The sequence below is a fragment of the Styela clava genome, chromosome 2, assembly GCF_964204865.1.
Source record: "Styela clava chromosome 2, kaStyClav1.hap1.2, whole genome shotgun sequence".
NCBI classification, from domain to species: Eukaryota; Metazoa; Chordata; class Ascidiacea; order Stolidobranchia; family Styelidae; genus Styela; species Styela clava.
The window spans coordinates 27406101-27423565 of record NC_135251.1 but is presented as its reverse complement, the minus strand read 5'-3'; the positions used below and the strand labels follow the sequence as shown (position 1 = coordinate 27423565).

Below are 17465 nucleotides of genomic sequence, written 5' to 3'. Positions count from 1 at the left end.
TTGTACTTTCTGGGGTATTATTAGTTGTAGTGTTGCTATAACCAGTTTATCGCGTAATGTAGGGCATTTTCATGGGCAATTTTTGGAGGTTGGGAAAATCTCCCTCATTCGTCCATTTCTGTCAATGATATATTGATGGTCCGAGAAAAGTTTTCCAAAGTTCGGTTGGTTTGGGTGGTAGTAATGAATGACAACGTGTTTACTTCTTCGTGTTTACTTTTCGGTGTTAAAAAGCAATCTCTGGTCATTTCTCTTACCAACTTTATATACTTTGCATGAGGTAGCCTTTCATGATTTCTGCAACGTTGTCGAAAAATACGACGTTTGAACACGATCTTCTTATTTGTATGAAGAGTCCCTTCGGAATGTTTGTAGTAATATGTTATGGGTGGCACAAGGAGGGTAGAAGATACTGGTGAGAGTCCGTGTCTTTGGTGTAAATTTCATAAACCACAACCTTCTTTAAAACGTTTATCTAAATAAAAACATCCAAACTGACCTGATAAAACATCTAAAAATATAAAGATTGGAAAACAAAACATCTAAAAATTATATCTATATATGAAGTTATTTATGGTTAGTCTAAATTTAATAAAATAATCAAAACAAGAGAGTACAAATAGTTCATTATATTACATCATAGTAGAAATTTAAATATCATTTGAAGTTGATGTTGTTTCTACAGTTGCTTCAGAGGGATTTTTATATGATTCTGCTGTACATATTTTTTTGAAACCGAAACAGGTTCCTTACATGACATGCAACATTGTTTATTTGGAAATGGGTTAAATTTAATGATGACTAGTATTGCATTCAGTGAATCTGTCATCCTGCTGTTTCTTAGTTTGTTTTTTTCACAGTTTATTGCACTAATTTTTTTCCAACATCAATATTTAAATGACGTAGTAATATTTCTGGCTTACATTGCTGTTGCCATGTTCTTGTTCCACTTTCTGACTACACAAGATTGACGTTTTATAGCTGACAATTCAACGATAGCTCTGTTATCCTGATAAGCAAACCATGAATGGAAACCAAACTGTGACTTATGAATGAAAAATAAGTCATTGTGTTGACCAACCTTAAGATCCGCTGGTGAAGACAGAGGACTTTTTATGAGTTGCCTTCTAATGTTTATTATATTTGCCATTCGTTCTCAGGTATTTTCATTTCGCAGTGAAAGCATGAGTCACAGCCATAAGCACTCACTCAAAACTATAGAATGAGCCCATGTGTGAAATTGTAGATATATATATTCTAATACGTATGGCATAGGTTAATCTAAATAAAGGTTCATTTTGTAAATTTGCTGATTGTTGGATTAGGTCTAGGAGGTGGGATATCTGGGATGGACAAGAAGAAAACTTATCACTACTTCTCCGTGTTACATTCAGAAACATTATCCGTATATCTATAGTGAGATAGATGACTGTTAGTTTTGATACGTGTTTTCGTTACTGATAAAAATTCAAACAGGCAGTTGCAAATTTGGCTTGCGTGTCCATGTTGCCATCTAGGCATTAAGTGCAGCGAATGATTCTGAAAATAGTCTGAAGTTAGTAGTAGTGTAAAGACGTATTTCAATAATAATAAAACATGTTAAAAGATGGACAGTTCGGTACATGTATCGCATTATTTGATGAGTCATTTGTCAGATTCATTGACCACTTTCGAGCTTTTGGTTTAAAATACTGTTTGAACGGATATGTACAAAATCAGACAATTTTTTTATAAATCGGCATAATATATGCTTGCATGTCATTTGACATAGTGGTAGTATAAAGTTTTGTCATCATCATATATATACGACTATATTACAAATATCGACATCTGAAAGATTATTTATGAATTCCGTAAACACCACAAGCTTGTGAATTTCACCACGGAAAACGCCAAAATAAGCATGAAAGTTAGGGATGGGTGTTTGAGAAACTTTAATGTACACAAGAATTAATTATGTGTTAATTTGAGATATTCCCGTGTCTGGGGTGTTTCGCGTAACTTTTACTTCGCAAACATATTTTATACCTTACAATTAATTGAGGTTAGTCCATTCCAACCCAGCGTTAGTGGTACAGGCTTTAACTATCAAACTTTCTTCAAATTCTATTTTTAGAGAACTTTCACTGATTTTGGACGACAAAAAGGTTAAGTCTGGGCCGTCCGCTCCTGTCAGTTTCAAGCCGTATTATTCGATTTCTGTTTGCTTGACTGTTTAATATTAATATTTATTGTGATTCATAGGTTTCCAAAAGACCCTGAACGGCTTGCAAGGTGGAAAACATCTGTAAGGGGTAGGTATTGGTGTCACGGCGATCTCTCTTGTGGTGGCGATATTTATAATTCATCATTCATAATATAAACTATCTGATAAACTACTGTTATTGGTGGACTTACTTGCGTTTCCGCTTATCTTGTGTAAAAATCTAATCATCAATGGTCAGATGATATTGTACAGAATTTATTTTTTATTATCTGTTCGTCATGCAGAACAAAGCTTTTCTTTAGTGAAATAAGTATAATGCGCCGATTGACTATAACTATCAGATTGAATGGCGTTACCCTATTTCCATCAATAATTCCGCCAGCTATTATCCACCTGCCGCCAGATTAACTGTGTGAGACATTTATTTGGTGCGCACCAGTTTTATGTTTGCTATATAACTTGGAATGGAGAGGCCACACATTAGTCAAGATATATAGGTTTTAAATTTCTATCGAAGTATAGGAAGCATTAAAAGTTATTTGATTTGGCGACAATATGAGTGTAAATTGCCTAGCGATTTTTTCCATCTTAAAGTACTGAAAATTTGATATCGAATGGCCAATTCGTTACTGAAAAAGTCATTATTTTCAACAACAGCAACAACAATAATTTAGCAAAATGATCTATAGATCTATTTCGTGTCCAATAACGAGACAAGTCGATTTCTATGAACTCACAATCATAAGACGCTATTGCACCTCGCAATGCGATTTTCGAAGTGAGATATCCAATGTTTTTATGAGACAGTCACTACATTCGGAATAGTGACTGTTGACATTAAATCAGGACAGGGCAAGATACGACCCGTGGCAACGTTTCATTCGGCCCGCGAGCAGAATTTTAGATTTAGACCTTTTTTTTTATTTACATATAAAATATACTTTGATTGTACAATTTATTATTGCAATAATAACACTGTGCAACACATTTTGTTCTTGGTTTCTAATTATTATTTTCTGATTAGTTACACCTCAAAAATGAAGAAAATTGACATTATATCAGTAATCTTTTGGAATTACAAGATAAATGTTTTGCATTTTGCATCGCCTTGTTTTGCGATATACCTTGGTATTTTGGAGAAGACCTGTGGTGAAAGCATTCAAATTAATTGTAAACAATATTTGATCGCAAATATTGTTTTATAACATTTAACGTCTGGCTTGTGGTTCACATGCACATCAATTTTCGAGTGAAGTTATAGGCCAAAAAATTGTAAAATGAAGCATGGTGCGTATGTTGAAAATTAAAGGTTATTGCAGTCAAAAAACGGGTAAATCGATAATATGTCGACACCGGAAATTTTATCTGGTTTTGGGATGTACAACAACGTAACGCTTACCTTACAACTTAATCTGGTGCTATTTGTTTGTGTTTTTTCTATTTCAGAGATGCGTTTCGTGTTTCTATGAAAAATCTTGAAGAAATTGATACAAACCCATTTTGAATAACGTTGTAGCGACTAAAAAAGCTCAAAATAGAACAAAAAAATGATTATTTCGATCTATTGTTGAAGTCGATTTTAGGAATAGGCTGCCACAGGCAGTCATCATTGCTGTACTTATACTGTCATTGGATGTTCACGATCCAATTATGCGACGATAGTGTCTACAAAGGGCAAGTTGCAGATGCAACATTGTCATCAATATTCAGCTAGGACAGATGTAGAGTCCCATTCGGTGACGCCTTTACTACATACAAAATTCAGCTCTTTTCAGTCATTTAAGACTGTTATAGTGGGAAACTGTGTTTCTCCACTATCCTAGTGGCAAAATCATCATTCGGGTTTAGTAAATTCACCTTGCTGATCCATCAGAAATTTTACCATACCAGAACCCTAAACACCATTTGAAAAATAATATTTAAAATGTGACAGAAGCAACATTTATTCTTTCTGGAATAAAAAATCCGTCTTGATGACTTTTTTGTTGCTTGGTGATCGTGACCTATCTGGAGAATTCCACTGTCACCTTCGTTTATTTGATAATTTTAAGTCATTCTAATCTCAAAAAGTTGTTCAAAATAGTTGTATTACTTTTTTCAAGAGTTCCCACATAGAATACAAGATATGCATATCTGAAATATCAAAAACACTAATAATAGCATCAGACTGTGTTATGGAGAAGTTTTTATACCACGAAATCCGATTTTGGAGACCCCCCTCCCCATTTTCACAAAAGCAAAAATTAAAAAAAAAAATTAAATGTAGATGTAAAAAGCTAACAGGATATATGAAAAAGCCTGGACAGTTCATAGCGTGATTGATTTTCAAAATCCCAACTCAATTGTTCGACCTTGAAATCTTTTCCATTTTACCATTTGGGCCTCTCCTAAGAAAACTGTACCTGCTGCTAAATGCAATCAACTTTGTAAAAATGCTCAGCGCTTATTTTTGCTCGTATAGTTTTGACAAGCCGTGCATTGAATCGCGTGCTCACACATCGAGATATCGCTAGGCTGGTCAGGCTGAAACGCGCAACGTAGATTGACTTTACTCAGACCGGCCTGCCACTGCATTTCGAATTTGCAGTGTGGCCTTATGGCAAAAATAATTGCACAGCCCTGCATTAAATGGTCGAGTTATCGTCGAAAATAGGGTCATTTCAACGTTCCATTTGACTTTTATGTCCGTATATTTGAGGATTGCCCTCTTGTATTTATTTCGGACATAGATTACCTTTACAAATAATCGTTTTATCAAAAATGACAACATATTGTCAGCAAACTTATCTATCCCAGAAATCATTACAATCAACTTCACAATGCTTCTTTAATTAACCAAAATACAAAGTGTCCAATGATAATTTGCATTAAATTTCGCTTTTCCTTTGTTTACTACAGATGTTCAAGCAATAGTCCATTTAACAATGGAAAAATTATCAATGTTGTTATTTACACAGTTTTATATCTGTTGGAGCAGATACTTTATGATGCCTGCTCAATCTTACCAACAATTTGAAGGTATTCTTTCGTTAGAGAAAGCAAACATATTTATAATATGTTCAACACAGTACTCTATTCAGCGCCTGCTTAGTTAGTCAGATAAAAGATATAGAATTTACAGTTCATAACAAAGAAATATTGTTCACATGACGTATAGATCATAAAAAATAAACGAAAGTACAAAAATCGTTACGGTATCGAAGCGTAAAATTACCGTTGGAGAACCCCAATATTACCTGAACCTGATACTGCCAAGAAGTGAATTTACCAAACATGAACAACAATAAATTTGACAACGACATATTTTAAAGACGCAGTTGAAGCCGGAAAATAAATCGGACCTCCTGAAGTATGCGCACCAAGATGGCGCACAACCTGAACTCAGGTTGTGTACCAGGTTAGGGTTCAGGTTGTGCGGCATCTTGGTGCGCATACCTCAGGAGTACCGATAAATCAATATATATATATATATATATGCAATTTCTCTGCAGATTTGATGAAAAGTAAAAAAGCGATTTGTCGATAATTCAATTATTTTCACCGCATTCTGTGTCCCCATTTATACTGGTTAAATTTATATAGAAATAATGCAGCGTACGTCGTATATGATAGCCGCTTTTCCTACGGGATTGTTTGGAACAGCATTGTAAACTTCTTATTCCGGCGGACGCTTACCTGAGAATAAAATATTTCTCAACTCGATTAGGCAATGCGTTTGTTGAAATAACAATATTTAATTTACTATATTATTAGAGAAACAGCTTTTGCCCTGCATTTGGGTTGATAGCATAACAAGCTTTGAAAAAATATTCTTATTGAAATCAAGGAATAATTAATGAAATCAACTAAATTTTGTCGTTTGATAATTCCTAATTCCTATTTTAAGTCTGTAAACCGTATAAAGATTTCTGGTTTCACGGACTCCGACCACAAGACCGTATTAATTTAAGCAACTCCCAATGCGTCTAAAAATCACAAATCAAACCGTCGTATGTCACCTAGTGGTCACAAAATTCCGTGGGGCGAAAATTCTGTATATTACCATTAGATCATCGACGATTAGTTTCTTACACAAGATAAGCAGAAACGCAAGAAGGTCCACCAATAACAGTAGTTTATCATATAATTATCCCTAAAAATGATGAATTATGAATATCACCACCAACGAAGAACTGTTCGCAAGCGCGAGAGAAATCGCCGTGACACCAATGCCTACAGTCCTACACCTTATAGATTATTTCAACATTGTATGACGTTCAGAATCTTTCGAAAACCCATGAACCACAAGAAATATCATTATTAAACAGTCAAGCAAAAAAGAATCAATAATATGGCCTGCAACTGTCAGGAGAGGACGGCTCAGGCTCAATTAACTTTTTTGTCGTCCAAAATTGCGGCATGAACGAAGTCACATGATCAGTGACAGGGAAGAAAGTTTGGTAATAAATAGCCTGTACCACTAACGCTGGGTTGGGCTGGACTTATGGATAAACTTCCAAAGTTAGTTTCATAATTAGTAGCCTACTCTTCGAGGAATGAAGTTTGCGAATCAGTCAGTTACTAATAAAACAGCTCTACCAACTTATCAGATAACTCTTAATTAATTGTAAGGTATCAAATATGTTTGCGAAGTAAAAGTTCCGCGAAACACTATAAACACGGGAATATCTCCTATAGGATTCCCGTGTGGATAAGTTACATTAAAGTTGCTCTAAACAGCCACTAACTTTTCATGCCTATTTTCGCGTTTTCCGTGGTTACATTCTCAAGCTTGTGTTGTTTATTCAGAATTCATAAATAACCTTTCAGATATCGATATTTGTAATTTAGTCGCATACGATGATGCAAAAACTTCATACTCTCACTATGTCAAAGGACATGCTAACATATATGTCGATTATATAAAAAAATTGTCTGACTTGGATATCCCTTCAAACAGTATTTTTAACCAAAAGCTCAAAAGTGGTCAATGAATCTGACAAATGACTCATTAAATATCGCGATACATGTACCGAATTGTCCATTTCTTATCATATTTTTTATTATTGGAATATGTCTTCACACTACTACTAACTTCAGACTAATGTCAAGATGCCAATATGGACACGCAAGCCAAATTTGCAACTGCCTGTTTGAATTTTATCAGTAACAAAAACACGTATCAAAACTAACAGTCATCTCACTAGATGTACGGATAATGTTTTAAATGTAACACGAAGAAGTTCTGATAAGTTTTATTCTTGTCCATCCCAGATATCCCACTTCCTAATCCAACAATCCGCCAGCAAATTTACGAAATGAACCTTCATGTAGATTGACTTATGACATAGATATTAGAATATATCTACAATTTCACACATGGGCTCATTCTATAGTTTTGAGTGAGTGCTTATGGCTGTGACTCATGCTTTCACTGAGAAATGAAAATACCTGGAAACGAATGGCAAATATATTAAACATTAGAAGGCAACTCATAAAAAGTCCTCTGTCTTCACCAGCGGATCTTGAGGTTGGTCAACATAATGACTTATTTTCCATTCATAAGTCACAGTTTAGTTTCCATGCATGGTTTGCTTATCAGGATAACAGAACAATCGTTGAATCTCTGGTAGACAACATTGACGCCACATTTTTGTGAGTTTGTTGTTTCGTCGGAAGACTGACACTCGTCCAGGGAATATATTTCATCACCTAAATGCGTTGTAATTGTAGCAATACTCAAACACGTATTTTCAGGTACTTGAAATTGTCGTCGTCGAATATGTAAGCTTCAAACAATAAGAATCCAATATGAATAATAAAACCTAAACCGCTTAAAAAAATAACGTGGAAGTCGTGCATTGATTGAAAAATCAATGACTGATTGTCCATTTCAACAAAATAATACCTGAAAGCTATTTCTATGATGCAGTCTGGCAAAATATGAACGCAGGTCTTTATATATATATATATATACTCGTGAAGCAAAATACGTTGCACATGTAATGCGTTTGTAGTGTATACAGAATAGTAGTGATTAATCAATATAAATATTTTGTGAAAATTTTGCCACGTGACTGTTGAAAAGTACTCAACCATGAACATGCAAAACATATTACCAGTTCGTATATTATGTGCTGAAGTATTTCTATATTTCAATAAACAATACGATTAGTTATGCATAAAGTATTGCCAAAGAGATAAACATGACTTTAAATGCAGACTTTTGGTCAAGTTAACAAGCAATCATTGGTAAATAACTACACAACAAAATTTTTACGATGATAAAACTGCCAAATATTGTGCTGTGGGGTATCTTCTTTTACATTTTATTTGCTCTCCAGAGCATATGTATCAGATTAAAACGCTGTCTTGAATAACTCCTGGCAGGGAATTAATATAATATGTGATAATATAGATAATTAATATGATACCAAACATGTGAATAATAGTGTTAATAAACGAAAGAAACAATTTCAATAAAGTTCAGAATATATCTATCCTTGCGAAGGCACTTCGGTGTTGGTTATTTTCCCGCGCTTTGTTAGTTTGAAGTTACTGACACTGAAGCAGTCTTATTATTAAGATCTACCGCTACTATAGCAAAAGAACCATCTCTTGATTGGGATGCTTTTGAAGCTTGCTTCTCTTGAATAACCCGATTCAAAAGTCGCGTATGTTGCCTTTTGCTGAAAATAAAAGTATAACGTAGTCATTTATACTTTATCTACGACGCATTCTAGGAAGCACTCTATGTTAAATTTGATATATCAAAATTTTTTTTTTAAATAAGAGATAGGTAATAACATCTTGGCTTCATCAAACTTTGGAAACTTCCATTTTAATTTTTGTGGATGTGGGTGATTTTTAATGTGGGCTATATCCGTATATTATTTACCAAAGTATTCCTATCATAACAACTTGTATGATTCATACATATTGGCAAAGTAAATAAAATTCGTACAAACAGAGATTGCTTACTGACTGTAACTTTTTATAACGGCTTGATTTACATATCATGAAATCGTAATTTACGGACATCAAGGAATATGGTATACAGGACATTCGGTTGACGGAAAGTGTCGGAATATTACAGGTAAATTTCATAGCTGATAATATTATTATCTTTATTGGCAACCTAATCAACTTGTATTACTATATGCCACGTAAATTATTTGGCGAATTCAGTGAACCAACGAGCGCTACTCGGGGAATGCAGTTAGTAATTACAGCTCTACTGAACAAAACATCAGGAAATAACATTGCTGTAACCTACTTTTGAACATACCTGTTACACTCTAAAAGAATTGTAATAAGCGCAAGTACAAAAACAAAGGCGCATATCAGTGGTATAAAAATGGCGTCATCCCCATCGCGGGTGCTTTTTATCTGTGAGGCACCGTTGACATGTGATACTCGGAAGCCATAACTGCTGTGTACATTTTTTGTTGAGGCATGTTTTAAGTCCAGTTGCAATTGCTCTTTATTCATTGAAATGATTTCTAAACAAGAAATATTTTATTAATATGAAATATTGAACAAGTGATCGGGAGATAATCTCATTAGCTGGTGAATCGGACGAAGAAAAATTGACAAAAGACTTGGTATCTGTGGCGAGGGGAAGAATAAACAGCGACCGGTCAGTGCAAGTACTGAAAGTAGCAAAAAATGGACATAACATGGGCGACGGAAAGAGGTATATTGAAATCAGGATTCGCATACTTCGATCATTTGGGTCTGAATAAGTTGACTTGTAATCCATACCAGCCGGGCAATTCACACGAAAAAGCTATTATAAGAGAGATATGAGAAAGTCTTGCACTAGTAGCCGCCGAGGTCTTCAGTAGTTGTCAATTTTGGTTTGTCGATAATTAAACCAGTTAAGCCAAAACCCATGAGTCATAGGATTGTAGCTTTTCAGCACCGACTGCAATTTTTAATAATTAGGAATACAAATAATATCGTTTTGGGAATCATACAGAAAATTGACCGGTATTAAGTATTTTTAATATCTTACATGGCACCCTTTTATTTGTTGAAGACATTCGATTCCAAGAAGACACTGGAAATCCAGTTTGTTGAGTCAGGAAGGCGGTGAAGCAGTGGTAACATTTGGAAATTTACAGTAAAAAATTTAAAGAATAAATAATTCCTCACTCAATTATTTAAAGTGCTATTAGTCGTAATTGTATCAATTTTCTCGTATCAAATTCTTTTATGAGAGACTTCCAATGCCTACGAGTCACCTCATGAATAACACATGTACGTGACGTCAATGTGGGCAGAAATTGTCACGACATTCGGAGAAGATATAAATTGGATTGCTTTTCTACTGATATCATTCTTAAGTATTCACAGATATGGTGAATGCCGTTTTCTTACTACAAATTGCGAAATTAACATACCTGCTAGGACAGATTTTCTTAGAAATATACATTTATCATTTTTTTGTTCGCCTGTCGGAAGTTTAACGTATATTGATACCAATGAATGTATAATATCTTCTTTTGGGTATCCAGATGCAATGAATACGTTTCCACTATTGAATGAACTGAAATTAAATAATAAGAAAACCAAAATTTTTTCTAGGTATGAAGAAATCAACATATATAAACAGTACAGATATAGTTTTTGACTTGAATCAAACTAAATGCGAGAAACATTTTTCAAATTTTATCTACGTACTCAATAATTTACATTTACTCTACTATAAAAAATCAAGGTGAACTAGCTATATGCTATTACTAAGAAGACTAATTTGTAATTAGACTTGAAATTTTTTTCTATGGATTCAGCTATTCGTGCATTTACTTCCGTGTAAGTATCAATGAATGGTTATCCTATATTGCATTCAAACTATGGATAAGATGTAAACCCGACCCGGCTTTCGTTGAATTATATTATCGCAGTCTTTACGATTTCAATGAATTATTTACGACAATAGTGACGTTTCCCAAAATAAATGTACTATTTGACTCAATACAGCTCTTGAGTTAAAGACAAAAGAAGTCAGAACGTCAGAAGTATGTGCACCAAGATGGCGCACAACCTGAACATCGTATGTGTACCAGGTTGGGGTTCAGGTGGTGCGCCATCTTGGTGCACTTCTATTGTAGTATTGATTTGATTAATCCATTACAAGTATCTTGGTGACTCTTACTTATTGTCGTACCTGGCACTGCTTTGCGCCCCGGTATTTATGCGCAATCCTTCTATTTGAAAGGTAATTTGCAACAATTAATTCATTTTTTTAATAATAGCGTATACAAACTTCACTGTCACTGTGTACGCTTAGGAAAAACAACGGGTTAGATGGAAAAACGTATTCTTAGATTAACAGGCATTTTATGCTGCGTTTTAGCCAAATGAGAGAAAATAACCTCCCAGTTGCTTTGGTCATAGTTTATGATAATAAGGACACGACAATGTCAGAAGAAAGAAAATGAATGGTTGTGTATTGGTAATAGGAAAACCAGAAAAAGCATGCTTTATTCGTATTCGGGTGAATTTGTGGATGCATGGAACCATCTGAGTGTAAATAATTTGCTTTATTGCTATTGAAATTTCTGCTTGTCAAGAGAATGGTTAAGTGCCAAGAATTCAAAGCGTCAATAATAGATTGTGAATGTTGTTTATATCTATAGCGCGTAGTTATTGTGTGCCATAACGCAGCTTTTTGTTTCGTGTGTTTTAAACGTGTTTTCGGAATAGTAATAGAAATCATTGTTTTGAATCAACTTGCAAATGAATCACAATTGCCATCTACCGTTCGTTTGTGCTTTTTCAATAATATCCAGTATTATCATTTCATTTCTATGGTTGTTTATTTGCGTTAGATATTTCATTTGGTGCTAAATGCATTTTTAATCGCAGTTTCCGTTCATAATAAATTTTCAATACATTGAGATGAATACTCAGCGTATATTAACTACAGTTTTACGAACAACAAGTATCTAATGAAATCACGTGGTGAATTTTCATGCTCAAATTGGTTGACTTCCTTATATCACAAAACTAATTATTGAATCTTTTTTTAAAGGCACATAAATTGTTGACTCGTTTTAAGCGTTATCACCACATTCAAATTTAAAGTTGCAAGTGGGACACGAGCCTTCCGATTTTTCTGTGTAGCACTTGAGGTTGAAAGTGAAACCAGTAAATAAAAATAGGCAGATTCGTCAATTTAATAGATCAGGGTTCCATTACATTTGAACGCACTTACATTTGAACCACGTACATCTGAACCCACTACAATTGCATCTGCATACTATTGCACATATGGAATTTTTTTTTTGTTTTACGGATATTTGAACACATACTAACCCTAACCCATGGGTTTTAGCACCCGCATATAGATTGAACCAGCGGATATACACATGAGTTCAAATGTACATGGTTTCAAGTGTACGTGGGTTCAAATGTACGGTCACCTAGATCAGAATTCTTGGCGACATTCAACATTTTTTTTCTTATGCCTTTTCCAGCACCATTTTTACTCTATTCTTGAACGATTTACTGCCAACTGACTTGTCCTAGCTTGCTATCAATTAATCCTTTCACCAAATGAACCAACCGAGAAAGAAGAAAATGCGTACTTGTATAACTTGAATAACTTCGACAGCTATTCTAGATATCATTGGATGCTTTTAACTGGCCTTGTTCGGAGCAAAAAAAAACGAGAAAGCGTCGTATTAGGTCATTATACAAAAAAATAATCGGGGCCGGTTACGCCTTTGGACCATATCACAAACTTTGTAAAAGATGGTGAACTTTTTTATTTACTGCGCCGAGGATTTCAAATGGACGCCGGATTTACGACGAGGACTATGTATCCAAGATGAGCCCTTTTCCAATTTGTTTAAATTATAAATTAATATATGAAAGTATATTGTCATTCTAACCTCAGCCTTTTCAACCCACATTCGGTTATATTTTCCTTGCAGAAGAAATTTGTGAACTTTGACACTGATGTCTTCAGTTGATTTCTAACCGTGCTTGTCCAATCCTTTGGGATGACGAGTTGAAATCTTATAATAACTTGGCTGTTTGTGGAATCTGAAAGTGAGTCGACAAAGATAAAAGATATACACAGTATCAAACTTATGTAAGCCTTTTGATTCAGTGTGAAATGACTTGAGTTTTGGGTATTATGGTGCTAGCTGTCTGTAAATACTGATTTTCAAGTCCTGTAGAATTCGGGTAAACTCTAATAGCCTACTATGGATTAAATGAAAAGTTGTCGTGTCCCAATTTCAATACAAGTAAGATAAAACTTATTTGTTGAATATCCAAGTAAAATGGGCAATATTAATAAATATAAATATTCAAATAAAGATTCTTACCGCATGATATTGAGCTGCACGAAATTATTGCAAAGAAACTCATGAATATTAATATTGATGCCGTATTAAATAGCAAGCGTTGGTAGTAATTATCCATTTCATTTAATGATATACTTCAGACTTCACATGACAACACACCCTCTCCATATGTATATTGTTAGCTATCTCTTTACGTCACATACTTTATTGTGAAAAGTCTGAAATGAATTACTAGAGAATTTAATAAGCTGAAGGACACTTCATATGTCTATTTTCGTTCTGTGAACGAGTGATATAGTTTATTGTATTCTGGTATACATTATTCGCTTTTTGTTCTTGTCTTACTGACATTTCAAAGTTGTTTTCCGAAATTATAATGATATGTTAGAATAAAAAGAACTCGTATGACCCAATTTAGTCTGTTAATTTTGATAACAATACAGCAGTTGTTATTCCACGATATATTGTTTTTATTTCGCAGATATGCGGAACGTTAAATATTTTCCCCAAAATGAAAAAACGTTATAATATACAATGCTCTTTCATTCCAATACCCTCGTCCTTAGCAAAATTACTAATCTATGTCTTGGCAGGCTGCTGCCATTCTCAAGTAATGCTCTCATTCCACTCAGTATATCGTTAAATTTAAACTATTTTCACCAAGTGATACACATATATAAATAAATCTCACACGATCTAAATAAGTAACTGCTTTCTAATAATTGGCATACTGGCCACTATAACAATTATTCAAATATTAGTTTGTAATACATTACTGTGGGTACTGTAGTTCTTAGTTTAGTTCTTAGCATGCTTCGTCAGTTATTTCATCAATTTATTGATAGTGAATTAATATTATGTCTTCCTATAAGCAGATGTGCAGAAGATGATATAGCTAAATCGATTTTTGACGTTGCTAAAATGTAATGAATGTAAAATGGTGTTGACTATATCGACGACCTCGTAACTAATCGCAACGGTAGGAGCGTATTAACATGGATAATTGTGATAACTCATTGACATTCATAGATAGAGTAGATGTTCCTGGGCGTATATTCTTTCTGAACGACTCCACATCAAGCATAGGGAGAGAATATCTTTTAAAAACTAAATGGCTATGGATGACTAGTAATACTTGGTGAAATTTAGGGAACATATATAAATTTATGCTTAAAATGCTTATTTTTATCGGTGATTTCCTCATTGATTGCTGTGCAATCGAGCGGAACAGTCAACGTTAAGCCGCAATCAGCGGAGCGGGCTAAATCGTTTCAATTCGTTTGACTCCATGCATACGTTTGCATTTGAAATTTGTGATAGAGCGGCTAATATAACTGAAATATTTGATTTTTGTTTAAGTTTTTAAAATGTTTAAGTAATTTGTTTAACTGTGTTGGCATCACAGGCTCATGATCTCGGATTTAGGTATTTTCCGGAAATACTGAAAAAAAAATGCTGATGCGGAAACCCTAACGTCTTCGCTGAAATTTCACTCGTAACTTTTGAAATAGTGTAGAGAAAAACCCCAAAAGTATGGTAGTGAATTCAAACGCCAGCTCTACCATATGCTCTACTCCTGGGCGTCCAAACTGGTTACTGAACTGGATGCTCTTGCTTTCTTGAAAAATTAAAATCGCGATCAAACCGTTCGTACCAAGTAAAAAATAAAATTGGATGGATTTTCTGAAACTGATAAAGGATGAATTTTAAAATATTTATTCTCACCAAATGACCCAAATACTGTCAGGCCATTCTATCATTGCCTCGATGAAGTACAATATATTCATAAATAAAATCAATATAGACTTCCAAAACACTGGACATTGGCCAAAATATAGTTTTCTCCTCACAAGTAGTCCATGTTTTTCTGTGAATAAACATGGTAGCAACCACTCGCAAAATTATAATCGCTTTTCGGCAATGGTTGTTTCCCCGACCCTTCACCTAGTTTCAAATATTCAACTTCCTGCCATTGAAATTACCGATAGCAAATTTTCGTCTTGCATATTGACTAATGTTTGATTATTTAACTAAATTGAAACTCCTCAGAAGATAAAATGAATAATGAGTTATTTGCTTTTATCAGCGTAAAACTGACGAATAGATAGCGAAGTCACGAAAACAACTTGATGTTTCAGCCACGTCTAAAAATCTGTCTAAGTCAGTACGGTTCTCAACCTTTTTCAATATATTACTTCCTTCGCCTATTCTGTTCTGTTTAAACCTGCATCACTGTGCATAAAATATTTCGGTTAATTTTTCAATCCCTAACGCTAACCCTTAACGTATCATTAGCTAGTGGTATATGCGCGATTCGCATTCTGGCTTTTTATGATCTGTCCGTAAATATATATTACAATAATGCTGAATAAATAACTAAACATTATTAGTAAAACTACCTCGAGTACAGAGTAATAATTCCTCTCTGGGACAGAATGCCTCCTCGGTCGAGAAACGCTGGTAGAGACTGCTTTAATTTCGACTGTCGTGTTGGGAGATTTTATATTCATTGTTTGTACCGAGAATATTTTACTATTTCGAAACCATTCAAATGACAAATTCAGAGCATCAAATATTTATAATCTTTTCCGCGATTGTGGCTTCTTTTGTAATTTTGTGATAATATCAAGCCGTTAACGTCCAGAAATTTATTGCACGAATATTCATATTCACGAAAATTTACACAGAAGGGAAAATTCACAGAAAAATGCCGCATCCCACATATTTTATCAGAACTGGCAAGAAAACTTAAATGGTTATATGCTTGGTAGATATAGGCATGATTTGTCAATAGGCCTATAGATACCAATTTTGTTGTCACTAACCTCGTAAGTTTACGATGGCATATATATATATTATGTGGCCTTGTATTCAAACAGTCGTAACCGATCCGGTTCGGCATAGCCCATATATACCCGATCTAATACTTCATGGGCGAAGTGGGAGGGAGGCACGGATAGAATTACAATTTACTACGCCGATCGGCCGATGTCATAGCCAAATTTATGATTGTTTTTACACATGTTGTGCTTGAAAAGTTCGTTCCCATCGAAACAGGAGGATTTAAACTGGTCTCTGATATTCCAACCAACGGTTCATATATATATAGCTTTGTCGAAAAGATTTTGTGGTCGACATCACACTGCTACAACAAGAAAGCGACCATCCAATACAAATGATTAAATTTTTGTCTATATGATCAAATCTTTAGAATGTTAGCATTAGCACCAAATACCCAACTCAACTCTATTACTTCAGCGCCCCCCTTAGACTATTTTGTAATTATCCCCCAACCCACTGATAAAAATTTCTTATGCTATCTAGAATCGCGGTAATGGCACTGAAAAATACACTGTATACCAAGTCCGTACTGGGATAGGCGATAAAGAGTTTTAACCCGATACACTATGCGTGGCTAATTTGATTCTCTATGGCCAGAATGATAGGTACGAAACACTGCACTGCGATTTGAGTTCTAGATCGTTTTGCAATGTGATAAGTTCCCCGTGTTCGTTAACGTTACTGAATGGTCGACTATCCGTCCAGGAGTCTCCAATTGGAAGGCACCGATGAAACGAATTTACATGTCATTGTGTAATTCTTGAAGATGTTTTCCGTAGGTCACCAACATTAAATATTCCCCTGCCGTTGGTATCAAGTTGTTGTAAGTTTGAGAAAAATTCTCGTGTAGCTAAATTTCGCTGACACATCGCGAGCTTGAACCCGAACAGTGCCAATTTCACTTTGATGCGATTTATTTTCGTCTCCCTGAGGGAATAAATTCAGTGCGTTGAATTTGAAGAGTAATCAATATTATTTCTCACCATAATAATATATGTGTTTTACGAGGCTCAAATATGTAGGGATACCATTACAGTATCAAAAAGTGAGTGAAACCTTGGGGAGTTTTCATTAGACATTCATCTTACTTATGTGTGGAGCAGTGAGCGGCCAAATGC

The 17465-nt window shown here is 34.6% G+C and overlaps 1 protein-coding gene across 1 annotated transcript; it reads right to left on the bottom strand.

Moving 5' to 3' along the window:
* Nucleotides 1-7180: 7180 nt before the first annotated feature.
* On the bottom strand, nt 7181-13846 carry LOC120336134 (uncharacterized). Its single transcript, XM_039403738.2, has 5 exons — nt 13528-13846; nt 13087-13240; nt 10591-10736; nt 9474-9687; nt 7181-8874 (listed from the first exon to the last, which is right to left on the bottom strand). Exons 1-5 carry the CDS (start codon nt 13622-13624, stop codon nt 8730-8732), a joined length of 756 nt encoding a protein of 251 aa, XP_039259672.1. The 5' UTR covers nt 13625-13846; the 3' UTR covers nt 7181-8729.
* Between the last annotated feature and the right edge of the window lie 3619 nt (nt 13847-17465).

Coding starts and splice junctions, on each gene's coding strand:
- LOC120336134 (XM_039403738.2), bottom strand. CDS start 13,624: ATGGATAATTACTACCAACGCTTGCTATTTAATACGGCATCAATATTA. Junction 10,737..13,086: donor TGTGGGTTGAAAAGGCTGAG/GTTAGAATGACA, acceptor ATTTAATTTCAG/TTCATTCAATAGTGGAAACG. Junction 8,875..9,473: donor ATTCTTTTAGAGTGTAACAG/GTATGTTCAAAA, acceptor TTTTATTTTCAG/CAAAAGGCAACATACGCGAC.